Consider the following 23,927-nt stretch of genomic DNA (forward strand, 5'->3'; position numbering starts at 1 on the left):
CTTAATGGTTAATCCAGCCTGAGGAGATCCAGGGTCTGAGGGCAGCTGAGGAAAGCACAGCAGCCGTCCGCTCCCCAGCCAGGTTGGAGAGTGCAAGGGGCTCGCCTTCATTTCCAAAGCCCTGAGCAACTTAGTGCCATGGTGCCTCAGGGACCACCCGGACCCTTATAATATCTGCGAGGTCACCTGCCGGAGCGTCGTTGGCAAGACCCGCTTGGTAACAATGAGAAACCAAGCCTTCAGTGACACGGCCCAGTCCTATGGAACTCTCTGCCACTGGAAATTCTGGGCCAACTATTAAACGGCTGATGAAAACCTTTTCTATTCCCCCAGCTAAGAATACAACCAGAATGGTTAGCTGGTGTATGTGTTTGACATTTTAAATGTCTTTTATTGTAGAGTTTTATTGCTGCAAACCACTACTTTTGATACTTTTTTAAAATGACAAAGCAGTATATATTTCTAATAAATAAAGTGAGTGAGGGTGGGCAACTGTGCCTTGGGCTGCAGGGGGTGGACAGACTTTTGCCTTGCCCAGTCAGGACCTCCCAAGATGGGAAGAGCTTGCCGGCATCCCCAGGAGGGGAGACCCTCTGGAAACAGGCCTTCACTGCCCGCTTTGCTCCAGGCACCTATGGGCCAACCAGGGAGAGATCTTGGTAAGGTGGGGGGGGGGACATGAGGGCTGTGGGGCAACCCAGGTGTGAGCCTGCCTGGGGGCCAGAGCCAAACCCAAGATGGGATTGTGCCCCTTTCGGCTTTCCGCTTCAGGGAACATGTGACACAGCCCTTCCAGAAAAGGAAGTATAAAATGCGTGTTGGGTGGGAGAGATTCTGGCGGTCGCTTTGATATTTGGGGAGGGATTCCCCCCCCCCAAAAAAAGTGGCACGACATACTTCTCAGTAGCCTTGGTGGGTCCAGCATCCATTGTGTGTGTCTCATCACCTGAAGAAGCCAGGGAGGGGAGACAGGCTAGTAGGGCAGTGTGGGAGAGTGGGTACAGCTCCACATGAGCTGAGGCTGGCAAGGGATGCTCAGAGCCACAAAGAGGAGCACTCAGTGCAGCTGGGCATTTCAGTATCACCTGGCCTCCCTCTTAGTCACTTTTGAGAAGGTACTCGCCACTCCCCGCAGACCCAAACATGAATGAGGATGGCACGGCCACGGTCAAGCCAACCCAACAGCCAGCCGAGACGTCAACTCTTGCTTTTACCTTATTTTCCAGATGAGCTGAGGCACACAGAGCTTTCCTGCCCCCCCCCCCCCTGCTCCTATCGCCTCCGCGAGAAGAAAGCAGAACTATTGAAACACTTTTTCCTCTTTATTACTGGCTGATAAGTTCTCCAACAGGTCTGGTAATTACATCGATAAATAATAATTGCTAAAAACAAACGGAGGCCCAAGGAGTGAAGTCTGGAAATGAAAGCAGAGAGTCAGCCCTGCGGTGTCAGCCCAGACCCCCACCTCCCACTTGGTGCAGAGGGCTGGAGAAGTTCCCTCTGCAGGCAGGAGGAGGAGGAGGAGGAAGAAGAGGAGGAGGAGAAGGGGTTGTCCAGCTGGGGGGAGCAGAGGGAAGGAGAGTGGAGAGGTGGTGGTTGTGCAAGAGGAAGAAGCAGCAGCAGCGGCGGCAGGAGCTCAGGAACTGAAGAGAAGATTTGTTGCTGCCTGTTCCTTCCCCCTGGCAAGGCGGAGGAGCAGCAGGTGGGCTGGAGGCTGGCACCAGTCTCTGGGGGAAAGCAGCTCAGCTGACCCACCGGGCCGGCAGAGGGCCCTCAGGCGCTGTGAGTCTTCTTTGCCATCTGCGGAGGCGGCTCCTCGCCCACCAGCTTGGACTTGAGGTGCTCCTTGTAGGAGAGGATGTCGCCCGGCCACTTGGCGATCGTCCGCTTCTCGCAGACCCAGATCTCTTGGGCCACCTGGAAGGAAGAGCAGGCGGCCTCTTGCGTCAGGGAAAGTGCGGGACCTCATCCGAGTCCAAAGCAACAATGTGTGTTTTGCCAGAGGGGCACATGGAGGGGCTGAGGGTCACAGAGCTTTCCTGTAAAATTCGCTAGAGTGAACTCTGTGAGATCACTTCCTTTGCCTGCCTTGGCAGGAAGCGGTAACACTGCATCCTGCCTTCCTGCCTGGGCCTCCAAGCACACACTCAGACACCATTTGGAACTTGCTTTTTGTACTTTTATAGCTTAGATAGCAGTTATAAAACTGCCTTCATCTTGCTACTGTAATTGCTACTTCAAGACCTAAGTTACGTAAGTAAATACTCCTTTTACTTCTTCACCAAATGATGGGCGTGTGATTATTATTTGGGGAATAGTAATAATAGTTGTTGTTGTTAATAACAACAACAACAACAACAATAATAATAGTACCGCGCCCATCTGGCTGGGTTGCCTCAGCCACGCTGGGCGGCTCCCAACAGGATATTAAAAACACAATAAAACGTCAGACATTAAAAACTTCACTAAACCGGGCTGCCTTCAGATGTCTTCTAAAAGTCAGATACAGTGGTACCCGGGATGCGAATGGGATCTGTTCCAGAGCCCTGTTCGCATCCTGAAGCGAACACAACCCGCGTCTTAACATGGGCGGGTTACGTTTTGCCGCTTCCGCACATGACATCATTTTGACAGTCTGCGCATGCATGCACGGCAAAACCCAGAAGTAATGCGCTCCGTTACTTCCGGTTTGCCGTGGAGCGCAACCCAAAAATACTTAACTTGAAGCACATTTATCCCCAGGTATGACTGTAGTTGTTTATTTCCTTGACATCTGATGGGAGGGCATTCCACAGGGCGGGCGCTGCTACTGAGAAGGCCCTCTGGCACAACTCCAGATGTTGCTGAACTTCCTGCCCCCATCAGTCAGATTGATGGGAGAGTCCAGCAACATCTGGAGGGGGTAACGGACCCCATAAACGCCTTCACTATGGAACCTTCCCCACCCAGCACCAGAACTCGTGGATTGCGTCATCCTCCTTGCAGGAAGGGGAGGGCTCTTCCCACCCCCACCCCCCAGCGTGGCAAGAGGCAGCCTTTGGCGCAGGTGAAGCAGAGGTCCCCAGGGCTGGGTCTGGGGCTGCCCCCTCCACTGACCTGCTGGATGAGCCGGAAGTCGTGGCTGACCAGCATCATGCCTCCCTCGAAGTCGTTGATGGCGTCTGCCAGAGCGTCGATGGTCTCGATGTCCAGGTGGTTGGTGGGCTCATCCAGGAACAGCATGTGGGGGTTCTGCCAGGCCAGCCAAGCAAAGCAGACGCGGCACTTCTGCCCATCCGACAGGTTCCGGATGGGGCTCACCTGCCGGGCACGACCGTGTCAGAAGAGAAAGAGCCAAAGGGGCCCGTCCAGCCCAGGAGTCTGTTCTCATAGGAGCCACTCAGGGGCTCGAAGGGGAAACCCGCAAGCGAGGTCTGAGCTCAAGAGCAACGCTCCCCCTTCCTGCGCTGGTCTAAGCAGAAGGAGGGTCCCCAGCTCATGGGGGGGGGGGGAGACCCACTTTGCACACAGAAACCCCCTAAATGCCAGCCCCTAAAGGCACCTTCGCTTGAAAGGCTCAGAACTGGACCCAGGACTCTGGCGCAATTTCAGGTTCTCAACATTAGGAAGAACATCTTGACAGTAGTAGCTGTTTCCTAGGAGGCTTTTAAGCAGAGGTTGTGTGGCCATCTGTCAGGGACGCTTGAGCTGAGATTCCTGTGTTCGGACCTTGCTGTTCTATGATCTCATCCTGCCTGCCTCGGATTCCCCAGGGCTGCCCCCTGGTCTTCTGTGTCCTGCCAGGGGCTGCCCCTCAGACTCTGCCCCCCCCCGCCCCACAGCAGACAGCACAGGCCTGGGGCTCCTTCCTTCTTCCCCCAGGCCAGACCCACCTGCTGCTTCCCCGTCAGCCCATAGCGCCCGATGATCTTCCTCATCTCCTCCTTCTCCTTGATCTCTGGGTAGCACTTCATCATGTACTCCAGCGGGGAGAGGTCCAGGTCCAGCTGCTCTTGCAAGTGCTGAGGAGGCCGAGGGGTGGGGAGAGGGAGTACATGAGGGGAGGGGGGGCACACTGCTCTCCCTCTGTCCCCCCCCCCCCTTCTGCTTGGCTTGAGCTGCTGCCACCCTGAATTACGCATTGACTGCGTTTATAGCACAACTTCTCCTCCAAGGAGCTTCAAGGTGGCTCATGCCTGGCTCTTCTCCCCCTCCCCATTTTGCCCCCCACAACATCCCTCTGAGGTAGGCTAGGCCGAGAGGCAAGGACTGGACCCCAAGGTCACACCCAGCAAAAGCCTTCATGCCGGGTGGAGATTCAAACTCAGGCCCTAGTCCCAATGCTGTAGCCACTAGGCCTCACTGGCTCTCTGCCCCCACAGGGAACTAGCAGTGCCCCCCACCCCTCCAGGTCCTTAGCAGTGCCTTGGGAAGGAGCCAGAAACCCCCCAAATAAACAGCACCTGGTGGTATCTGCCGATCTTGACGTGAGAGTGTTTGCGGATCATGCCGTCGCTGGGCAGCAGCTGGAGGGAAAGGGCAAGCCGGTCAGAGACTCCAGCAGAGAGGAAAAGGCCATTTCTATACCCCAACCCCCCCCCCCAAGCAAGCCACGAGCGCCAGGTCCTCACCTCCCCTGTGAGGAGCTTGAGCAGCGTGCTTTTCCCAGCCCCGTTGGGCCCCACAAGGGCCACGCGAGTGTCCAGGTCGATGCCAAACTCCAGATTGTTGTAGATCCAGGGCTGAAGGGGACAGACAGAGAGTGAGGCGGAGAAATAAGTTCCCTAACTTTATTTCTAACGTTTTAAAGTTATATGACTTGTCTGCTCAGTTCAATCATCTTGCATGATATTTTAAATATACTGCAGCTTGCTGTTATTATTATTTTTTCTGAACGATTATAGAGTAGTAATGATTCATTGAGTGTGGATTTTAGTTTAATTACTGTTTGCTGATATTCTGAGAATTAATCTTATTGTGCACTATTATATTGTAATGTATTACTAAATAATACTTTACTTGGTATTAGCTGCTTATTTCAAAGTCAGATTTTTGTGTGTGTTTTTTTGCCCTGGATTGGACTGTTACTTGATAACGTATGTGTTACGATATTCCGTTCCACCTTAACAGACGTGTGGAACTGTTGCATGTCACATGTCTGTTTACACTCCAGCACAGCTTGCTGGGAACTTCCGTTTGCGTGTATAGCTTTTGCTTATGCTGCTTGCTTGGACACGAAAGGGAGAAGACATGTTTTTCCTTTTGTCCTGATGTACGCTGATTACACTGCCTGTAAATATGCTCTTTCCAGCCGTCTCCTGCCACTTCTGTGGCGTAGTGCTTACTCTGGCTGATTAGAGCGTGCTCCAGCTTCTGAAGGCTTCTGAAGCTGTGGGTCGCTGTTTCATGCTGCACCAAGGACTAGAGTTCGACCGGCACGTCGGCCAGTGAGCTGGAGCCAGCTGGGGGCTTGCCAATTACCCCCGATTCCTTAGCAGCATCACAACAATAAGAGGCTGGTGGAGCAGGCCTGTGGCCCATCTAGTCCTCTTCCCACAGTGGCCAACCAGATAACTCTTTGGGAAACCCAGGAGGAGGATCAGAGTGCAAGAACAGCTCTCCTGTCCTCTGGTTTCCAGCAACTGGGATTCAGAAGCACTTACTGCCTCCGACTGCAGAGGCCAAGCAGAGCCATCCTGGCTAGGAGCCACCAATTCTTCTACTTTGCCTAATCCCCTTTTGAAGCCACCTAGTTTGGCTCCTGCGGGAAGGAGTTCCACAGTTTAACCCTCTGTCGCAGGAAAGACTTCCTTACATTTCCCTTACATCTTCCCACGTTCGGCTTCATTGGACGTCTCCGTGTTAGGAGAGGGAGGAAAGCTTTCTCCTCTCCCCTTTCCTCCACGCCAGGAATAATTTTATAAGCCTCGATCCTGCGGCCTCTTCCTGGCCTTTTCTCTCATTCGTACATTTTGCTGCTTCTTCAGCTTGTGAGCCGCCTTGTGTGTCACAGTACAGATAAGCGGCATACAAATTAAGAGTGAAATGAAATTCCGATATTGACAGCCCCTGGCCCCTCCACTCACCCCATCCTGGCTGTATCTGAAGCTGACGTTCTGCACCATGATGACAGGAGGTGGGATCTTCCCACACGAGGGGAAGTAGAAGGAGAGTGTCTGGGGAAGAAGAGGGAAACAAGGGGGGGGGGGGTCCAGGTCAGCAACCCTTGGTTTCTCCTCCCTGCAGCACCCCAGGCCAGGAGCCGCTGCCACCTTCTCCCCTCCAATGCCAGCTAGCGCCTGGGAAGTAAACAGACCCGCCCAGGGTCCTGGGTAGCTGGTCAGAGAACCACAGAAGTGGAGAGTTGGAAGGGACCCAAGGGTCATCCAACCCGCTGCATTGATTACAGGAACCGAAGTCCTGGTCTTCTAGCCACCCCCCCATCCCTGTACAAGAGCCCCAGGAAAGCCTGCTGAGTTGCCCCTGCCCCCCGGCTCAGCCCCTTCAGCTCCCACTTGTGGGGGCACAGGCTGACCATCTCCCCACCTCACCTTGTCGTTGATCACCCGTTCGGTCAGCCCTGAGGCCATCATCTTCTGGAGGGTCTTCTCTTTGCTCTGCGCCTGGCGGGCCAGCTTGGCGCTGCCGTGACCAAAGCGGGCGATGTAGTTCTGCAACGATTCAGAGGTCAGCGGTGGGCACAGAGGCGAGGGCACAGGGAGCAGGGAAAGGAGGGGAATAAATTTGGACAGAAGACCCAGATGAGGTCTCCTTTTAAGCCGGGCCACCAAGAATTCTAGAGTCAGAGGGACCCACCTGCCAAGATGCCCATCATGGTGGGGTTGGCCAGATCCTGTCCCCCACCCCTGGCCAACAACACCCCTGGCTCCATATAGCTCAGCACCAACCAGCAACAGCACCCCAGATTTTTTTTGGGGGGGGGGGAAGGGGAGCACAAGAGCAATTAACATTCTATGGCTTTTAAAATATGCTTGTTTCATACTGTATATTATACTCTCATTTTGTATTTTTCTGTTGTGAATCGCCCTGGGATGTTCAGCTGAAGAGCAGCATTCGAATTCAGTAAATAAATAAAAGTAAATAAGCTCTCCCCTCTCCCATGATGCCCAGCAACTGTCTCCCACTGCAGAGGGCAGTACAGAGCCACCGTGGATGATGGCCTTCAGGAGTCCCTTTGGGATGGCTACCTTCATGTGGGCAATCTGATCCTGCTCCCAGTGGAAGCGCTTCATTTGGTTCTCCTCCAGCTCCAGGCGGGTCTTCACATACTGGTCGTAGTTACCCTGGAGGAGGAGAGAGGGATATCCCCATTGGCCTGGGGCTCTGGCCCGGGGAGGGGGCTCCTCCTGCAGCCCTCCAGGCCCAGCCACCACAGCCAGGGGGCAGGCACACAAAAGAGGACCCACCACCCTTGATTTTGGAAGCAGGGCCAGTCTCTTTCAGGAGGCGGCAGCAAGCCTCACCGCCCAGCGCCTGGCCCCGATTCCTGCTCACCGTGTAATACTTGAGCTTGCGGTTGTGCATGTGGATGATGTTGGTGCAGACGCCGTTCAGGAAGTCCTGAGAATGGGAGATGAGCACCAGGATGCGCTTGAACCTGCAGAAGCAGAGCCAGAAGTGTGAGAAAAGACGTGCGCAGCCTGGGAGTCATGTTGGACTCACAGCTGTCCATGGAGGCGCAGGTCCATTCTGTGTCCAGGACAGCTGTCTACCAGCTCCATCTGGTACGCAGAATGAGACCCTACCTGCCCACAGACTGTCTCGCCAGAGTGGTGCATGCTCTAGTTATCTCCCGCTTGGACTACTGCAATGCACTCTACATGGGGCTACCTTTGAAGGTGACCTGGAAACTACAACTAATCCAGAATGCGGCAGCTAGACTGGTGACTGGAGTAGCCACCGAGACAACCTAACACTGGTCTTGAAAATACACTTCCAAGCACAATTCAAAGTTTTGGTGCTGACCTTGAAAGCCCTAAGCGGCCATGGCCCAGTAGACCTGAAGGAGCGTCTCCGTCCCCATCGTTCAGCCCAGACACTGAGGTCCAGCTCCGAGGGCCTTCTGGTGGTTCACTCGCTGCGAGAAGCCAAGTTACAGGGAACCGGGCAGAGGGCCTTCTCGGTGGTGGCACCCGCCCTGTGGAAGGCCCTCCCACCAGATGTCAAGGAAATAAACAACTGACTTTTAGAAGACATCTGAAGGTAGCCCGCCTGTATCAGGAGGCTTTTAATGCTTGTTGTTTTTAGATATGCCGTAAGCTGCCCAGAGTAGCTGAGGAAACCCAGTCAGATGGGTCGAGTATAGATAATAAAAATATTATTAGCAGTAGTAGTAGTAGTATTACTACTATTACTATTAATATTACTATTAATATTCCCTCTCTCATAACTCTTCAACCAACGGACATTCCATGGAGCTGAACCTTGGAATATCCAGGACAGATAAAACCAACTGGGCTTTGTTAAACTGTGGAACTCCCTCCTGCAGGCAGCCACCAACCTGGATGGCTTGAAAAGAAGATTAGACAAATTCATGGAGCAGGAGAAGGCTATGGAAGTCTGCTAGCCAGGACGGCTCTGCCCTGCCTGCGCACCTGGAAGCAGCAACGCTTCTAATAGCAGGAGGAGAGAGTTGCTCTGGGGGCTTCTGGTGGGTCACTGGCCTAATCCAGCAGCCAGGCTCTTCTTATGGAACCTCCAGGTCCAGAGGCAGTCTATCTTGATCCCTCATTTCCTACAAGCATTTGGAACAGGATGCTGGAGTAGGTGGGCCCCCCTTGGCCTGACCCAGAAGGGTCCTCAGAAAGGGGAGTTGGAAGGGAAGGCCGAGCTCAATGGGGCAGGGGGTGGGGTGCGAGGGGCCTCCCCGCGCGCACTCACGTCTTCAGCTCCTCCTCCAGCCACACGCAGGCGTCCAGGTCCAGGTGGTTGGTGGGCTCGTCCAGCAGCAGCATGAAGGGCCGGATGAAGAGCGCCCTGCGAGGGGGGGAGAGGAGGGGAGGCTGGTGTGAGGGAGCCTGCCCAGCCGCAGAGGAGCCCATCCTGTCCGCCCAGCACCCACCTGGCGAGGGCCACCCGCATCCGCCAGCCGCCGCTGAAGTCCTTCAGCTTCTTCCTCTGCATGAGGGGGGTGAAGCCCAGGCCGTGCAGGATCCGCGACGCCCGCATCTCCGCCTTGTCAGCGTCCAGCTCCTCCAAGCGCTCGTACAGCTCCATCAGTTTCTCACACTCAGCTGGGGGGGGGGGAGAGAAAGCAGGTGAGCCCACCTGGCTCTGGGCCCCTGCGCTGCTGCTGCTGCTGCTGCAGTGGGAGATGTGTGTCCGCTCCCCCCCCCCAATTTGCTCCACTGGGAGGCCTGCGGTTTTAGGGCGCTGGACCAATTTAAGAGCCGTTACCGTCCTCGTGCGCCAGCCGCTCTGCTTCCCGCTCCAGCATGGCTCTTTCCGTGTCCACCTCCATCACGCACTGCAGGGGCGTCTTCTCGCTGGGGGGCATCTCGCGGGTCAAGTGGTAGATGTCGATGTGCTCGGGGATGGGCACCTCCCGCTTCCCGATGGCCGACAGCAGCATGGACTTCCCTGGGCAAGGGAGGCAAGCAGAGGGCCCCAGTGAACCCCAGGGAGACATTCCCAAGGGTGAGAGCCCCTCGATGGTGGGACAGACTCCCTCAGAAGTGGAAGGGGGGGATCTGTTTCCCTGGAGTTTTTCAATCGGGAGTCGGAGTGTCAGGGGTGAACATGAACATGAAATTTATTACGGTCAGAGACCAGCTTGAGAAACGCAAATGGAACTACAATCCCAATAGCAAAACAAACATTTAAAACAATATACAGTACAACAATGGATTTTAAGTTTAAAAGTGCAATAGCAATGAAACACATAAAAACTTTAAAATAGACTCCCTTAAAGAAATGACCAAGAAGTGCTTTTCCTGCGATACCTGCCTTACCCTCAGGGTCTCTTCCAGGATTCCAAGACCCCTCCGGTCTTCTCTAGCAATGCAGCCGTCTCCCAAGGGAGCCACAAGGAAGGTCACTCCTAGATGCCTGGGGAACTGGCCCTCCGGCCCCCGAGATTCCCGTAAAACCCGCCTCTGTGGTCCTGCAGTGTTCAGAACTGGGAGGTCTCCTTCAGGTTCCCCTCTATACCTGGAGTTTGCGGCCCCCGCAGGAGAGGGCCCTGATGGGGAAAGGGCTGCCACATAGCGCCACCCCCAGCCAGGGAACCCCCAAAAAGAAAGGCAGCCCCAGGACACATGACGCCACGGCATGAATATTCAGGAAGGAAGCTTCCCTAGTTTATTTAAATGCCATGCGGACGACTGTGTACAAGACTCAACACCTATATGTATAATAGTCTTGGAACACAACAATGCAGGTATAGTATTTTTTAAAAGCAACTTTTTAAAAGTTGGGGGAAGGAAGTTTTTGGTATTGGCCCACATAAATGCCTGACTGACCTCACATATGAAAACTATCACACGCAAAAGCAGTACCAAAGAACCACAGAACTGTAAAGTTGGAAAAGAACCCCAAGGCTCATCTAAATTGACCCCCCCCCCCCCCCCGCAATACAGGAATCAGATGAGAAACAGAAATAGAAATGGCGAGTGGATGATCAGGGCTGATGTTGTCTCTCTGGCCCTGATGGCCAGCTGTGCTCCTTGGAAAGCAAAAAAAAAAAAGGGTGGTGGGAGGGAGGGGGCCCTGGGCAGCAAGACCCCCAAATGACTGAGTCAACGAAACCCAGGATTTTCTGACAGAAAAGATAGGGCAGCTACCAGCAAAAACACAGAACTTCTACGTGGGCACCAAACTTCCATCTTTGCAAACTGCCTGACAAGATCAGTCTGAGGTGGCACCAAGAGAGATGCCAGTATCACGCAGAAATACTCTCGCCTGGTTGGACATGGGGCTGACGGGAGCTGCTGCCCAACAGACTCCACACCGCAGGCGATGAAAATAGTCCCCAGGAGACGGACCCAGGGCCATTGAGCTGCTCCTCGGACGCTGGCCAAGGAGGCTGATCTTCTGCCAAGAAGAGGCCAGGCAGTGCCCAACAACTGAGCTCCCACTGCACCCCAACAGCCTCTGAGGGAGAGGTGCCAGTTTCCCCTTTGGCAGGCTGTCACCGCCTTGGTTTTTCCAAGGCACCTCCTTGGCAGAAGGGCAAATGGACCAGTGGGGGCCCCAAAAAACCTCCCAGAGCTCCACTGGCATCGGTGCCACCTTGGCAAGGGCTGGAAGGCCGAGTCTGGCCCCTGCAATGCCAGGCTTCACAGTAAGCTCCACCGTCTCCCACCCCTCCATCCCGGCACCCATCCACCTGGGGGGACTTGTGCTCTGGCCCCCTTGCAGAGCTGGAAGAGACCCCCAAGGGCCATCTAGTCCAACCCCCAGTGCTGAAGCTATCACAACGGACCCTCTTGCCTACCCTACCCCCATGTTAGCCATGCCCCTTCCTGCTCCTTCCGCCATGCCCTGCCGCCCCGCCCTTGGCCTCACCGGTGCCGTTCAGGCCAATGAGGCCGTAGCGCCGCCCCGAGTTGAGCTCCAGTTTGGTGTCGCTGAGCAGCTCCTGTCCGTGGAAGGTGAGGGAGAGGTTGATGATGTGGACGTCGGTGCTGTTGGGGTGCGAGGCGAGGACCCCCGTCACGGCGCGGGCGGCCGCCTTCTTCAGCTCAAACTCCTCAATGGCCTTGGAGATGGTGTCCACATCTGGAGGGGGAACCACAGCTCCCATCAGAACCAAGGGTCCTCTCAGGGGGGTGGCGTTGGCTTGGGGGAGGGGAGGGAAGAGAGAACTGGGTGCCCCCCCCTGCCAAGCCCCTTCCTTTCACAAGGAGAGAGATAAGGAAAGCTGCCTTCTGGAATGACACGCAGCGGTTCTCCACCTGTGGGGCCCCAGATTTTGTTGGACTACAACTCCCATCGTCCCTAAGCTCTGGCCTTGCTAGCTAGGGGTGGAGGGAGTTGTAGTTCAACAACATCTGGGGACCCACAGGTTGAGAAAGGCTGGCTTACGGGGTGTGTGACTCCTCCACAAAGGGGGGTCACCCCACCCAGGAAAAGGACTCGGAGAGGTAGAAGCCCAAAGAGGGCAACAACCCCCGTGGCTCCTGACTGAGGCGGCTTTAGAGAAGGTGATGAATCATCCCGGTGGGGGACCCCCCCCCTTAAGGGCAGCCTCGTGCCCCATAGGCCGGCCCACGTGCCAGAGAAGGGGGGAGAGGGAGGAGCGGCCCTTCCGGGATCCTCACCCGGCTCGGCCCGGGGAAAGGCGGGAGAGGGCGGCTCCTCACTGAGGACTGGAGCCTTGCTTGAGAGAAGGCGCTGAATCACCCCGATGGGGGGCCCCTGCTCCGCATGCGAGAGGAAGGAGGGCTCTTCCGGGTAGCCTCCCCCGGCCGGGCCCAGGAAAGGGACTCGGGAGGGGGCCAAGGCGGAAGAGGGCGGCAGCCTCCCCGCGGCTCCTCGCTGAGGACTGGCGCCTTGCCTGAGAGGAGGCGCCGCTGAGCCCCGCTCCCCCCCCCCCGGGCGGCCCACCTGGCTCGGCGTCGGCCCCGTTGGCCTGGCGCCCCCCCCGGGCGGCCTCGGGCTCCCCGCCGGCGTCCTCGCCGTTCTCCTCGGGGCCTCTCCGGGGCCTCTGGCGGGCCTTGGCCGCCTCCTTCTTCTTGGCCGCCTTCTTCTTGGCCAGGTCCGACGGCATCGCGGGGGGAGGCCCGGCCTCGCTGGCTCCCTCCCTCCCTCCGGCCGGCCCGGGCTGCTCCTGCTTCCGGGGCTCCGCCGGCGCCTCTCGCTCTCTCGCTCTCGCTCGCTCTCTCTCCGCCGCGCTTTCCCTCCTGTCGCAACAGAGCAGCTGCCGCCGCCGCCGCCGCGTGCACCCCAGGCCCCGCCCCCCCCCGCGACGCCGCGCCCGCTCCGCCAATGGCCGCCCGAGACGTCAGCGCCCGCCGGGCCCCGGGGCAGGCCGGGAAGGCGAGTCTGGGCGGACTACGGCGCCCGGCCTGCCCCGCGCGGGAAGGGGCACGCCGGGAAATGGAGTCCGCCCTCTTCCCCGAGGGAGGCGCCGGCCGCGGGGGCGGAAGAAGAGGAGCGGGAGGAAGCGCGCGAGGCCGCCGGGCGGGGACGGGGAGCGTGTGAACGCCAGACACGGGGCGCGAGGAGGACGGGGGCGGAAGGTGAGCCCCGCGAGCCGGCCTGGGCGAGGGGGAAGCCGCCTCCATCCGAGGGGAAGGGGCAGCCCGCCCCGTCGGGGGCAGACGCGAGAGCAGCCGGCCAGCCCCGCTCCGGCCTCGGCCCCACCGGGCGCACGCGGGCGTCTCCTTGGCGCCTGCCCCTCCTGCGAAGGGACCCCCGATGGCCCCCCCCGGAGGGCGCGTCCTGGAGGGGGGGATGCTGCCCCGGCGCCCACCCGTCCCGATCTCTTTCCTCCCTCCCAGTTCTGCGCTTCGCCCCGGCCTTAGACGGCGCGGTTGGGGTGGCCCCCTTGCCCTCCTCCTGGGGGCACTTCGGGGGGGGGCGGGTGCTGCTGTCTTCCGTGCTGTCCAGGCGCCCATCCTCCCTGATCTCCCTCCCAGCTCTGCCCGAAGCCCTTGCTTCAGACGGCGCGGGCGGGCGCACCGTCTCCTCGCCCCCTTTCGGGGGGCGCCTTGTGGGGTGGGCGCCGCTGTCTTCCATGGTGACCCCCTTCCTTCCTTCCTCCCCGCTCCCAGGTTTGCGCTTCGCCCCGGCCCTGGACGGCGCGGTCGGGGTGGTCCCCTTGCCCTCCTCCTGGGGGCACTTCGTGGGGTGGGCGCCGCTGTCTTCCATGGTGACCCCCTTCCTCCCTCCCTCCCCGCTCCCAGGTTTGCGCTTCGCCCCGGCCTTAGACGGCGCGGTCGGGGTGGTCCCCTTGCCCTCCTCCTGGGGGCACTTCGTGGGGTGGGCGCCGCTGTCTTCCATGGTGACCCCCTTCCTTCCTCCCCGCTCCCAGGTTTGCACTTCGCCCCGGCCCTGGACGGCGCGTCCGGCAAGGCGCCCCGCTTCCCCTCGGCTCGCCGCTCCATGGTCGCGGAGCCCCGGCTGCCCCATCCGGGCGCCCGCCGCCGGCCATGCGCGTGGCCACGGTGCTGGCGGTGCTGCGCCCGGCGCTGCCGCTGCTGCTGGGTCTGTCGCTGGGCTGCAGCCTGAGCCTGCTGCGCGTCTCGTGGATCCAGGGCGACGCCGGAGACTCTTGCGCCGACGCCGCCGGCGGAGCCGCGCTGGGCCATGGGCGGCAGCCCGACGGAGAGGGGCTGCCGGGGGCCGGAGGAGGAGGAGCGGGGCCGGGCAGGAAGGAGGGCGAGGAGTCGCAGGAGGAGTTCAAGCCGCGCATCGTGCCTTACTACAGGGACCCCAGCAAGCCCTACAAGAAGGTGCTCAGGTAAGGCGCTTATGCTGGAGGGGGCGAGCCTTCTCCCCAGAGCTGGGTTCCAGGGGCTTTGGGGAGGAGGAGCACTGTCATGCCAGAGGTAAGCAAGGCTTTTGCCAACAGTCCCTAATAATAATAATAATAATAATAATAATAATAAAATTTTATTTATGTCCCACCCTCCCCAGCCGAAGCCGGGCTCAGAGTGGCTAACAACAATAAAAGTAACACAACATTCTAAAATCAATTCATTTTCAAAATCAGTTCAAAATCAAATTAATGGCAACCATTGGGATAGAGTTCTGTGAGGATTACAGGAGAGAGAGGGTCAGGCTGTGCCTTGGCCAAAGGCCTGGTGGAACAGCTCTGTCTTGCAGGAAAGATGTCAGGTCCCGCAGGGCCCTAGGCTCTTGTGACAGAGCGTTCCACCAGATCGGGGCCACGGCCGAAAAAGCCCTGGCTCTGGTTGAGGCCAGCCTAACCTCCCTGTGGTCTGGGATCTCCAAGATGTTTTTATTTGCAGACCGTAAGGTCCTCCGTGGGGCATACCAGGAGAGGCAGTCCCGTAGGGACGAGGGTCCTAGACCGCATAGGGCTTTGAAGGTTAAAACCAGCACCTTGAACCTGATCCTGTACTCCACCGGGAGCCAGTGCAGCTGGTAGAGCACCGGGTGAATGTGATCCCGCAGCGAGGACCCCGTAAGGAACCTCGCCATGGCGTTCTACACCCACTGAAGTTTCTGGGTCAGTCTCAAAGGCAGCCCCACGTAGAGCAAGTTACAATGATCCAGTCTGGAGATGACCGCCGTGTGGATCACAAGGGCGAGGTCAAAGCCCTCTGGCTTTGGGGGAAGCAAAGACTCTCAGAAGAGAACTAGGAATCTAGATAGACTGCCTCTGTACCTGGAGGTTCCAGAAGAAGAGTCTTCCTGCCTGGTCCCTTTAGTCCAGCATCCACAGGGTTCAATCAGATGCCTATTATGGGAAGCCTGCAAGCAGGATTTGAACACAAGACCACCTGCTCCCTCCCACTGGAGGCACAGCATAATCATCCTGGCTAAGAGCCCTTCATGGCCCTCTCCTCCATGAATTCGTCCAGTCTTCTTTTAAAGCCACCCAGATTGGTTGCCATCCCTGCCTCTTGTGGCCAGGAGTTCCGCAGTTTAACTCCGTGCTGTGTGAATAAATACTTCTTTTTCTCTGCCCTGTGTCTGACCAACATTCTGCTTCATGGGGTTTCCATGAGTTCTAGTGTCATGAGACTAAGGAGGGAAACTTTTCCTTTCCTACTTTCCCCATGCCATGCATGATTTCATAACCTTCGGTCAGGGCTTTCCTTTGGTGCGCTTCCTGTGCGCTGGGGACAACCGCGCTTGGGTGCTGCTGCAGCTGCTCCCCACATTGCAGGAGGGAGTAGAGGCAGGGAGAGCATGGCTCAGCTACAGTAATTATTATTATTATTATTATTATTATTATTATTATTATTTATACCCTGCCCATCTGGGTGGCTTCCAACAAAATATTAAAATACCGTAATACATCAAACATTAAAAGCTTCCCTAAACAGTGAGCTGGTGGTGCCCTTTCCCCGGGAGAACGGGCCCGAGTGCCCCATGCACCCTGATCCAGGGGCTGCTGCTGCAATGCAGGTCTGTGGGGAGGGAGGAGCGTTCACGCTCACGAGGAGTTTTCCCTCTTTCTGTCTGTACCCCGAGGAACCTGCGGTGTGCAAGTGCCCAGGAGCAGCGTTGTGAGTCTACCCCCGAGTTGCGGTACTTCAGGCTCCCAGCTGCGCCCAGAGAGGTCTCTGGCCCTGTTGGTGGCCAGCGGGGAAGGAGCACTGCCTCAGCCAGAGGCCAGAAACACGGGCCCATTCAGCGCTCTCCAGGCCCATATCGATGGGGCTTTCCTTCTTTAAGTTCTCAAAGCTCCTAACCGAGCTCAGGGTGGTCTTCTGAACTAGCCAGATGTTTAACTGAGACGCAGCCAGTCCATCCTTTGAAAAAGAAGGCTTTAGAGTCTCCTTGCCCCAAAATGGCAACTAGGCATTCTGTTTGGGCGACTGGAACCCTGGTTTAAGTGCCTAGCTTATATATCTTGAGTTTCCAGCACTGAATGGATCCAGGAGTCTCCCTCTCTTGCAGTGACAAGCTCTGCTCCTCCCTGGTGTCCAAGAACGCGCAGGATACTGAGGAGAGTCAGACAGAGGTTAGAGGTACCCAGGCACAGCTGGAGGCTGCTTGGGAAACATCCAGGAGGGGAGCAGCCATGGGGGAGGGGAGGGAGCAGGGCCCCTAAGTCCTGGCAACTGCTCCATCGAGGCAACACCTACTGGGGATGGTTGCTGAGACCACTAGGCTGAGTCTACGGTGGTACCTTGGTTCTCAAACGTAATCAGAATAGCCGACAGCTGCATCAGACGTTCAGCTTCCAAAAAATGTTCGAAAACTGGAAGACTTACTTCTAGGTTTGCAGCATTCGTGAGCCGATTTGTTCATCAGCTAAGCTGTTTGAGAACCAAGGTACCACTGCATTTTGTTTCCTTGAATAAAGAGTTAACTCTTTACAGGGAAGTTTTTAATGTGTGATGCTTTACTGTGCTTTTATAATTTGCTGGAAGCTGCCCCGTCAGATGGGCAGTGAGTAAATGATTTGTTGTTGTTGTTGTTGTGGTTGTTACTACCTTCCCTGGCACTGGAGATTTGCTTCCTTTCTTGCTGACCTGCCCCTGACTCCAGCCCTGACCATGTCTGTATGTTGCATTGCATCGTATCACAGTTTCAAGCGCCTTTTTACTTCTGTCGCTTTCCCCTTGAGACAAAAAGCTCCCCTTCTCCTCCTCCTTCTCCTTTCACAGGACGCGCTACATCCAGACGGAGCTGGGCTTCCGCGAGCGGCTCTTTGTGGCCGTGCTGACCTCCAAGGCCACCCTGGGCACCCTGGCCGTGGCCGTCAACAAGACGGCCGCCCACCACTTCCCCCACCTCCTCTACTTCACGGGGCTGCGGGGGGCCAAGGTGCCCCACGGCCTGGCGCTGGTGTCGCACGGGGACGAGCGGCCCGTGTGGCTCATGTACGAGACGGTGCGCTACGTCCACCAGCACTTCGGGGGCGACTTCGACTGGTTCTTCGTCATGCAGGACGACACCTACGTCCAGCCGGAGCGGCTCAAGGCGCTCGTGGCCCACCTGAGCATCCACCAGGACGTCTACCTGGGCCGGGCGGAGGAGTTCATTGGCGGGGACGAGCAGGCGCGCTATTGCCACGGCGGCTTCGGCTACCTGCTCTCCCGCAGCCTCCTCCTCAAGCTGCACCCCCACCTGGACAGCTGCCGCAACGAGATCCTCAGCCTGCGGCCCGACGAGTGGCTGGGCCGCTGCCTCGCAGACTTCCTGGGCACCAGCTGCACCTCCCAGCACCAGGTGGGCAGGCGGGAGTCCCACGGGGCTAGAGACCAGAGTCCCACAGGGCCAAGGGGCTGGGAGATGGGGGCATGGAGGGAGGGAGGCAGGCGGGAGTCCCACGGGGCTAGAGACAAGAGTCCCACAAGGCCAAAGGGCTGGGAGATAGGGGCATGGAGGGAGGGAGGCAGTCCCACAGGGCCAAGAGGCTAGGAGATGAGGCCAGGCAGGCAGGAGTCCTACAGGTCCAGAGGCAAGAGTCCCATGGGGCCAAGAGGCTAGGAGTTGAGGCTAGGCAGGCAGGATTCCCACAGGGCCGAGGCTGGGAGATGAAGCCAGGCAGGCAGGAGTCCCACAGAGCCAGAGCTGCTCCAGGGAAGCCAGTGCCCTCTTTACGCTTTGGAGTCCCTCCCAGCGGGTCACCTGAGCGAATGCTGTGGGGCTCGCTCAGCCTCTGACTTGCTACTTCTGTCTCTCTGGATTTTTTCAATATCTGGGGAGGCAGTGAGGGGGGACTTGGGAGACAGGGGTTGGTTAAGGCAGGCCTGGCCTGCTTCCTGGTCTGCTTCGAAGAGGCCTGCCCAACAGCCCATAGTAGTGTCTTGCTTGGGCTTAGGGGACAACGCCAGTCCCAAGGCAAACCTCCACATTCTGAGAAGTTTAAGTCGGGGAGAGAGAAAAGCAGGGAAGGATTTGTGCAGAAGAGCAAAGGGAGCCGGCTGGCCCTTGCCTTTGTCTGGCTCTCCCTGCCCTGTGGCTGCAGGGAGCATGTCGGGAGATTGGAGCCAGGAGGCGAGTTCGAATTCCCATTCAGTGAGAGCACAGGCTAGTAGACTTTGGGTCACGTGTTCTCAGCTTAACCCGCTTCGCAGGGTGGTTGGGATGAGGATTAAACATCTGCGGCACATCTGCTTTTGGGGATGGGAAAAGAGGGAGCAGACAGTAAGTCTTTGGTGCAAATACTTCTGCAGAGAAGGACCAGGAGACCATCATTTCCTTCCTCCCTCTCTTAGGGTCAGAATTACCTGTCCTATGAACTGGCCAAGAATGCGGACCCAGAGAAGGAGGAGGGAGAAGACTTTTGGGGAGCGATTGCCGTGCACCCCGTCACGGAGCCCACCCTCATGTACCGCCTGCATAAGAGGTTCAGCCGGATCAAGCTGGAGCAGACCTACCAAGAGATAGAGGAGCTGCAGGTAAAGAGGGGAGAGACCCCCAACACCCCCCACAGTCTCTCTCACTGCTGGGGGTGGAGAGGATGGAGGCCGCCGGGTGCTGGTCTCAGGCAGGGAAGGTGGGGAACAGCTGTGGGTCACCTTCCGGCAAGGCAGGGAGGGGTCCCCGGCATCCTGGGATTTCTAAGGCAGGGTCACTTCCAAAGAAGCAAACAGGGTGACACCAGGGGCTCCAAGCGCCCCTGATTCTCAGGGTGTCCCTGGAGGGGGACGCAAAGTCATCCTTTTGCACACTGTTCTCTCTACACAGCATCTGGTGTAACGGAAAGTCTGGTTTTTTTTTTTTTTTGTTTGGTTCAGAATACAAAGAAGCTGCTGGGCAGGATCAGACCCTGCAAGCTCTACCTTCTTCAGCTGAGGATCTCCCAGTATGGGCAGCTGGAGGCTTCTGGGGGTGGGGTGCATGAAGGTGATTTGGGGTGCCTGCAGCAGCTGCTGGGCCCAGGCTGGGAGCGTGGGGTTGGCGGCTGAGAGCCTGGAGTTCCTGCAACTTGGCTTCTTTCTTAGATTGCCTGCAGACAAGGCTTTGCTGGCTAGTTTGGGCCATTTCCCTGCTGCCCCTTCTGCAAAAGGGCTCAGGGGTGAGGAACTGTCTGGCCTGGCCTGCTGCCGCCCAGGAAAGACCTGCTGGCTCTTCTCTCTCATCCAGTGCACTTGCAGGGAGAGGCATTAGTTGCCCTCCTGACGGAGGAGAACCTTGCGGGGGTTTCTGGGCTCTGCAGTCCAGCCCAGGTGCCTCAGACGCCCTGGGAGCAGAACATGAACTGGCTGAGACCATTTGGCACCTTCCCTTCCCCCATCCCCCACCCTGAAATGTATTGCGGTAATAGAATCACAGTAGCTTGGACTACTGCAATGTGCTCTACGTGGAGCTACCTTTGAAGGTGACCTGGAAACTATAACTAATCCAGAATGAGGCTACCAGACTGGTGACTGGGAGCGGCCGCCGAGACCACATTACATTTGTCCTGAAAGACCTACATTGGCTCCCAGTACGTTTCCGAGCACAATTCAAAGTGTTGGTGTTGACCTTTAAGGCCCTAAACAGCCTCAAAGGCCCAGTAGACCTGAAGGAACGTCTCCACCCCCATCGTTCTGCCTGGACACTGAGGTCCAGCGCAGAGGGCCTTCTGCCGGTTCCCTCATTGCAAGAAGCTAAGCTACAGGGAACCAGGCAGAGGGCCTTCTTGGTGGTGGCACCCACCCTGTGGAACGCCCTCCCATTAGATGTCAAGGAGATAAACAACTACCTGACTTTTAGAAGACATCTTAAGGCAGCCCTCTTCAGGGAAGTTTTTAATGTGTGACATTTTAATGTATTTTTAATTCTTTGTTGGAGGCCACCCAGAGTGGCTGGGGAAACCTGGCCAGATAGGCGGGGTACAAATAATAAATTACTGTTACAGAACTGCAGCGCTGGACAGGACCACAAGGTCATCCAGTCCAGCCCCCTGCAGGGCCAGGAGCCACAGTTCCAGAACCCATGGCAGGTGGCCCCCCAACCTCTGCATCGGAATCTCCAGTGAAGGAGAGTCATCACACGTTGGGCCTGGTGGGCTGGAGACCACTGGGTGGGTCTAGCTGCAAAGAGCCAGCCAGCAGTAGTGGCACTACTCAGAGAAGGAGTTAACGCTTTATTAGCAAGAACACCATGGGTTTCCGGCCTAATGAGCCCAGCGCTTCATCCCCCGTAGGTCCTGCCCTCATGAATTTCATTTCAATTCACTTTTAATTTGTATGCTGCCTTTGGATATTATTATGCACAAGGCAGTTTACAAGCTGAAGAAACAAACAAAACAGACGGCAAAGATCATACACATAATAATCTGATCCAAAGCATAGAAGTCACAATAATTTATATCAGTTACCAAGACTGAAAGTCCCTGCCTTCCCACAGCCATCTATAACTCTCCTTCTCTCCAGGGCTTTATCCAAGCAACTAGAGACTGCGCCTGCGTTCAGCCTACTGCTGTTCTGCCCTTTTCAGCCGTCTTCTGGTTCTGGGAGACAAGGTGGGAAGGGAGTGTGTTGCAGCAGCAGGAGGAGGAGACACCCTGTGCTTCTTCCCCAGCCAGACTCCTCTCTGCCTCTTGGCCTCCCTCCTCTCCCTCCTCAGCTTCTGCCTCTGATTCTGTACTGCCCTCTGCCACAGACTCCCCCTGCTCACTAAGCCCTGTCCCCTCTTCAGCTTCCCACACCTTCTTCTCCCTCTGACCCCAACTGGTTCAGTCCATGACACACCAGGCCTTGTAGATTCCTTCAGCATCCTTTGTTTCGGGCTGAGCTATACTTTTTGGAAACCCCCTTTTCCAGCCCCCACCACGGGTGGTCCAGCTGTGCTGTAGCCTTATTGGAGTTCACCGATTGGGTCTGCGTTGCTCCCGGACAGGAGGAAGGAAGTCAAATGACACCGAGGGTTGGTTCAGAGAAAGAGTTTTTTATTTCTGCTCTCCGGAACAGCAGAAAGGCACTTGCGAGGTCAGTCCACAGCAAGTCCAAAGAAATGAGAGATTTCATGCAGTATATATCTCCTCCAGGCACCCTCTCCCCCCTTCCCCAGGAATCCAGCCACGTCAGTTTGTACACGCAGGTTGACATCACAGATGTTCCTGCTCCAGTACTCTTAACCATAAAAGGGTTTTCCTTCCTGTACTTCTGACCATAAAAGGGTATTCCTGTTCCTACTCTTATCTTGGAGCAAGAGGTCACCAACTCCAAGAACACACTCTGGCGCTGTTCCCGGACTAGGTCTGTGCTGCAGTACATAAGATAAGACCTAGACATGTCATCCCCACTCCACTGGAACAGCCAAGGTCATCCTTGCCATCACAAACTGATAAAGGAGAGGGCTCTGAGCACTTGTTTATACAGCCGGGTTTTTGTTTATACATTGACTCAGAGCTCAAGTTAATGAATTTTAGCTAAGGAAAAATAGGGATTTTGGTGCCGATTTCAAACTGCCTGCACAGTCAGTTTTGGGTTTGGGAAACCCATTCCTTCAGTGCGGCAAGGGAGAAGGTCGGGGGACGTCTTAACGGGGGTTCTCCTCCTCTCTCCCCGGCAGGCTCAGATCCGCAACCTGACAGCGCTGATGCCATCGGGGGAGGCAGAGCTGTCGTGGCCCGTGGGGGTCAGCGCCCCCTTTTCCCCCAAGTCCCGCTTTGAGGTGATTGGCTGGGACTACTTCACGGAGCAGCACCTCTTCTCCTGCCCCGACGGGGCCCCCAAGTGCGAGCTGCAGGGGGCCAGCAAGGCGGACGTGGGCGACATCCTGCAGGCGGCGCTGGAGCAGCTGAACCGGCGCTACCAGCCGCAGCTGCGCTTCCGCAAGCGCCGGCTGCTCAACGGCTACCGCCGCTTCGACCCCACGCGGGGGATGGAGTACCAGCTGGAGCTGCTGCTGGAGGCCGTCACCCAGAAGGGTCACAGCCACCTCCTCTCCAAACGCGTCCAGCTCCTGCGCCCGCTCAGCCAGGTGGAGATCATCCCCATGCCCTACGTCACGGAGGCCACCCGCCTGCAGCTGGTGCTGCCCCTCACCGTGCCGGAGCTGGACTTCCTGGGGGGCTTCCTGGACGCCTTTGCCACCAACGCCCTGGACGCCAGGGACAACTCCCGCCTGACCCTGCTCTTCGTCTACGACCCCTACGACGCCCAGCGCGTGGGGCAGGTGGACGTCTTTGCCGGGGCCAAGGCCATGGTGGCCGAGCTGGAGAGGCGCTACTCGGACGTCAAGATTCCCTGGATCAGCGTCAAGACAGAGGTCCCCTCCCAGGTCAAGCTGATGGACATCGTCTCCAAGAAGCACCCCGTGGACACCCTCTTCTTCCTGGCCAGCGTCTGGACGGAGGTCACGGCCGAGGTCCTCAACCGCTGCCGCATGAACGCCATCAGCAGCTGGCAGGTCTTCTTCCCCGTCCACTTCCAGGAGTTCAACCCAGCGCTGGCCTTCCGTGGGGGCGAGCAGGCGGCCGGCGGGGGCGCTTCGGCCGCCTCGGACTTCCCTCGGGACGGGCGCTTTGACCGGCAGGCCTTCTCAGAGGCCTGCTTCTACAACGCGGACTACATGGCGGCCCGCGCAAGGCTGGCGTCCGACGTGCTGGACCGCGAGGAGGCTCTGGAGGGCCTGGAGGCCTTTGACGTCTTCCTGCGCTACTCGGAGCTGCACGTCTTCCGGGCGGCGGAGCCGGGGCTGGCGCAGAAGTACGTCTTGCGGGGCTGCAACCCCCGCCTGAGCGAGGAGCTCTACCACCGCTGCGTCCTCAGCAACCTGCAAGGACTCGGCTCCCGATCCCACCTGGCCATGGCGCTCTTTGAGCAGGAGCAGGCCAACAGCACCTGACCGGGGGGGGGGCACAAGGAGGGAGGCTGCTGTGCTTGGTGGCTGGCGGGGGGACGGAAAAGAAGACCCACTGACCCAATTTTTACAAAAAACGAGAAAACCAATTAAATGTTTCCTTGCTGCTGCAATTGCCCTGCCTGTGTCACCTGGGTCTCTCCTCCTGTTTGGGGGTTGGGGGGTGGAGAGGGACGGAGCAACAGCAACAGCTCAGTCCTTCATGGGGGGGGGACTTAGAATAATGATTGGCATTGCTCGTGGGGGACGGGTGAAGTCAAACGGCTGAGTTATCAGCACTGAAGTGGGCTCCCCCTGGGGTGAAAGCCTGGGCTGTGTGCATGGGGGGGGTTGCCCAGACGACAAGACCCCCCTCTTGGCCTGGCTGATGGGGTCCAAAGGAAAGCAGAGCAAGACGTTTGGCACCAGCTGGGCTGCAGGAGTCGCTGGAAGGAGGCGGACAAGACACTATCCAACCACCTTAAGGACTCCACCCTGGATTTGTTAGCCGTCTCTTCTCCTGAAGATATCCCGCAAGGCAGCAGAGGTTTAAGATCAGAGTT

At 57.4% G+C, this 23,927-nt stretch overlaps 2 protein-coding genes across 2 annotated transcripts; one reads left to right on the plus strand and one right to left on the minus strand.

The window, feature by feature from the left end:
• Positions 1-1,303: 1,303 nt before the first annotated feature.
• LOC308459795 (ATP-binding cassette sub-family F member 2) lies at positions 1,304-12,823 on the minus strand. Its single transcript, XM_080975494.1, has 14 exons — positions 12,547-12,823; positions 11,506-11,718; positions 9,397-9,579; positions 9,062-9,233; positions 8,881-8,976; positions 7,495-7,597; positions 7,188-7,283; positions 6,531-6,650; positions 6,066-6,155; positions 4,611-4,721; positions 4,443-4,505; positions 3,873-4,001; positions 3,097-3,300; positions 1,304-1,917 (listed from the first exon to the last, which is right to left on the minus strand). Exons 1-14 carry the CDS (start codon positions 12,707-12,709, stop codon positions 1,774-1,776), a joined length of 1,887 nt encoding a protein of 628 aa, XP_080831620.1. The 5' UTR covers positions 12,710-12,823; the 3' UTR covers positions 1,304-1,773.
• Positions 12,824-14,093: 1,270 nt separating this feature from the next.
• Positions 14,094-23,498, plus strand: CHPF2 (chondroitin polymerizing factor 2; the record flags this gene model as incomplete). Its single annotated transcript, XM_080975588.1, has 4 exons — positions 14,094-14,404; positions 17,250-17,814; positions 18,807-18,989; positions 22,093-23,498. The coding sequence occupies 4 exons, from the start codon at positions 14,094-14,096 to the stop codon at positions 23,368-23,370; spliced, it is 2,337 nt and encodes a 778-aa protein (XP_080831714.1). The 3' UTR covers positions 23,371-23,498.
• Between the last annotated feature and the right edge of the window lie 429 nt (positions 23,499-23,927).

This window comes from Podarcis pityusensis, assembly GCF_964106645.2.
Source record: "Podarcis pityusensis genome assembly, chromosome: 12".
In the NCBI taxonomy this organism is placed as follows: Eukaryota; Metazoa; Chordata; class Lepidosauria; order Squamata; family Lacertidae; genus Podarcis; species Podarcis pityusensis.

Coding starts and splice junctions, on each gene's coding strand:
- LOC308459795 (XM_080975494.1), bottom strand. CDS start 12,709: ATGCCGTCGGACCTGGCCAAGAAGAAGGCGGCCAAGAAGAAGGAGGCG. Junction 11,719..12,546: donor CGGGGCCGACGCCGAGCCAG/GTGGGCCGCCCG, acceptor TTCCCCCTCCAG/ATGTGGACACCATCTCCAAG. Junction 3,301..3,872: donor GGCTGACGGGGAAGCAGCAG/GTGGGTCTGGCC, acceptor CGTGCCCGGCAG/GTGAGCCCCATCCGGAACCT.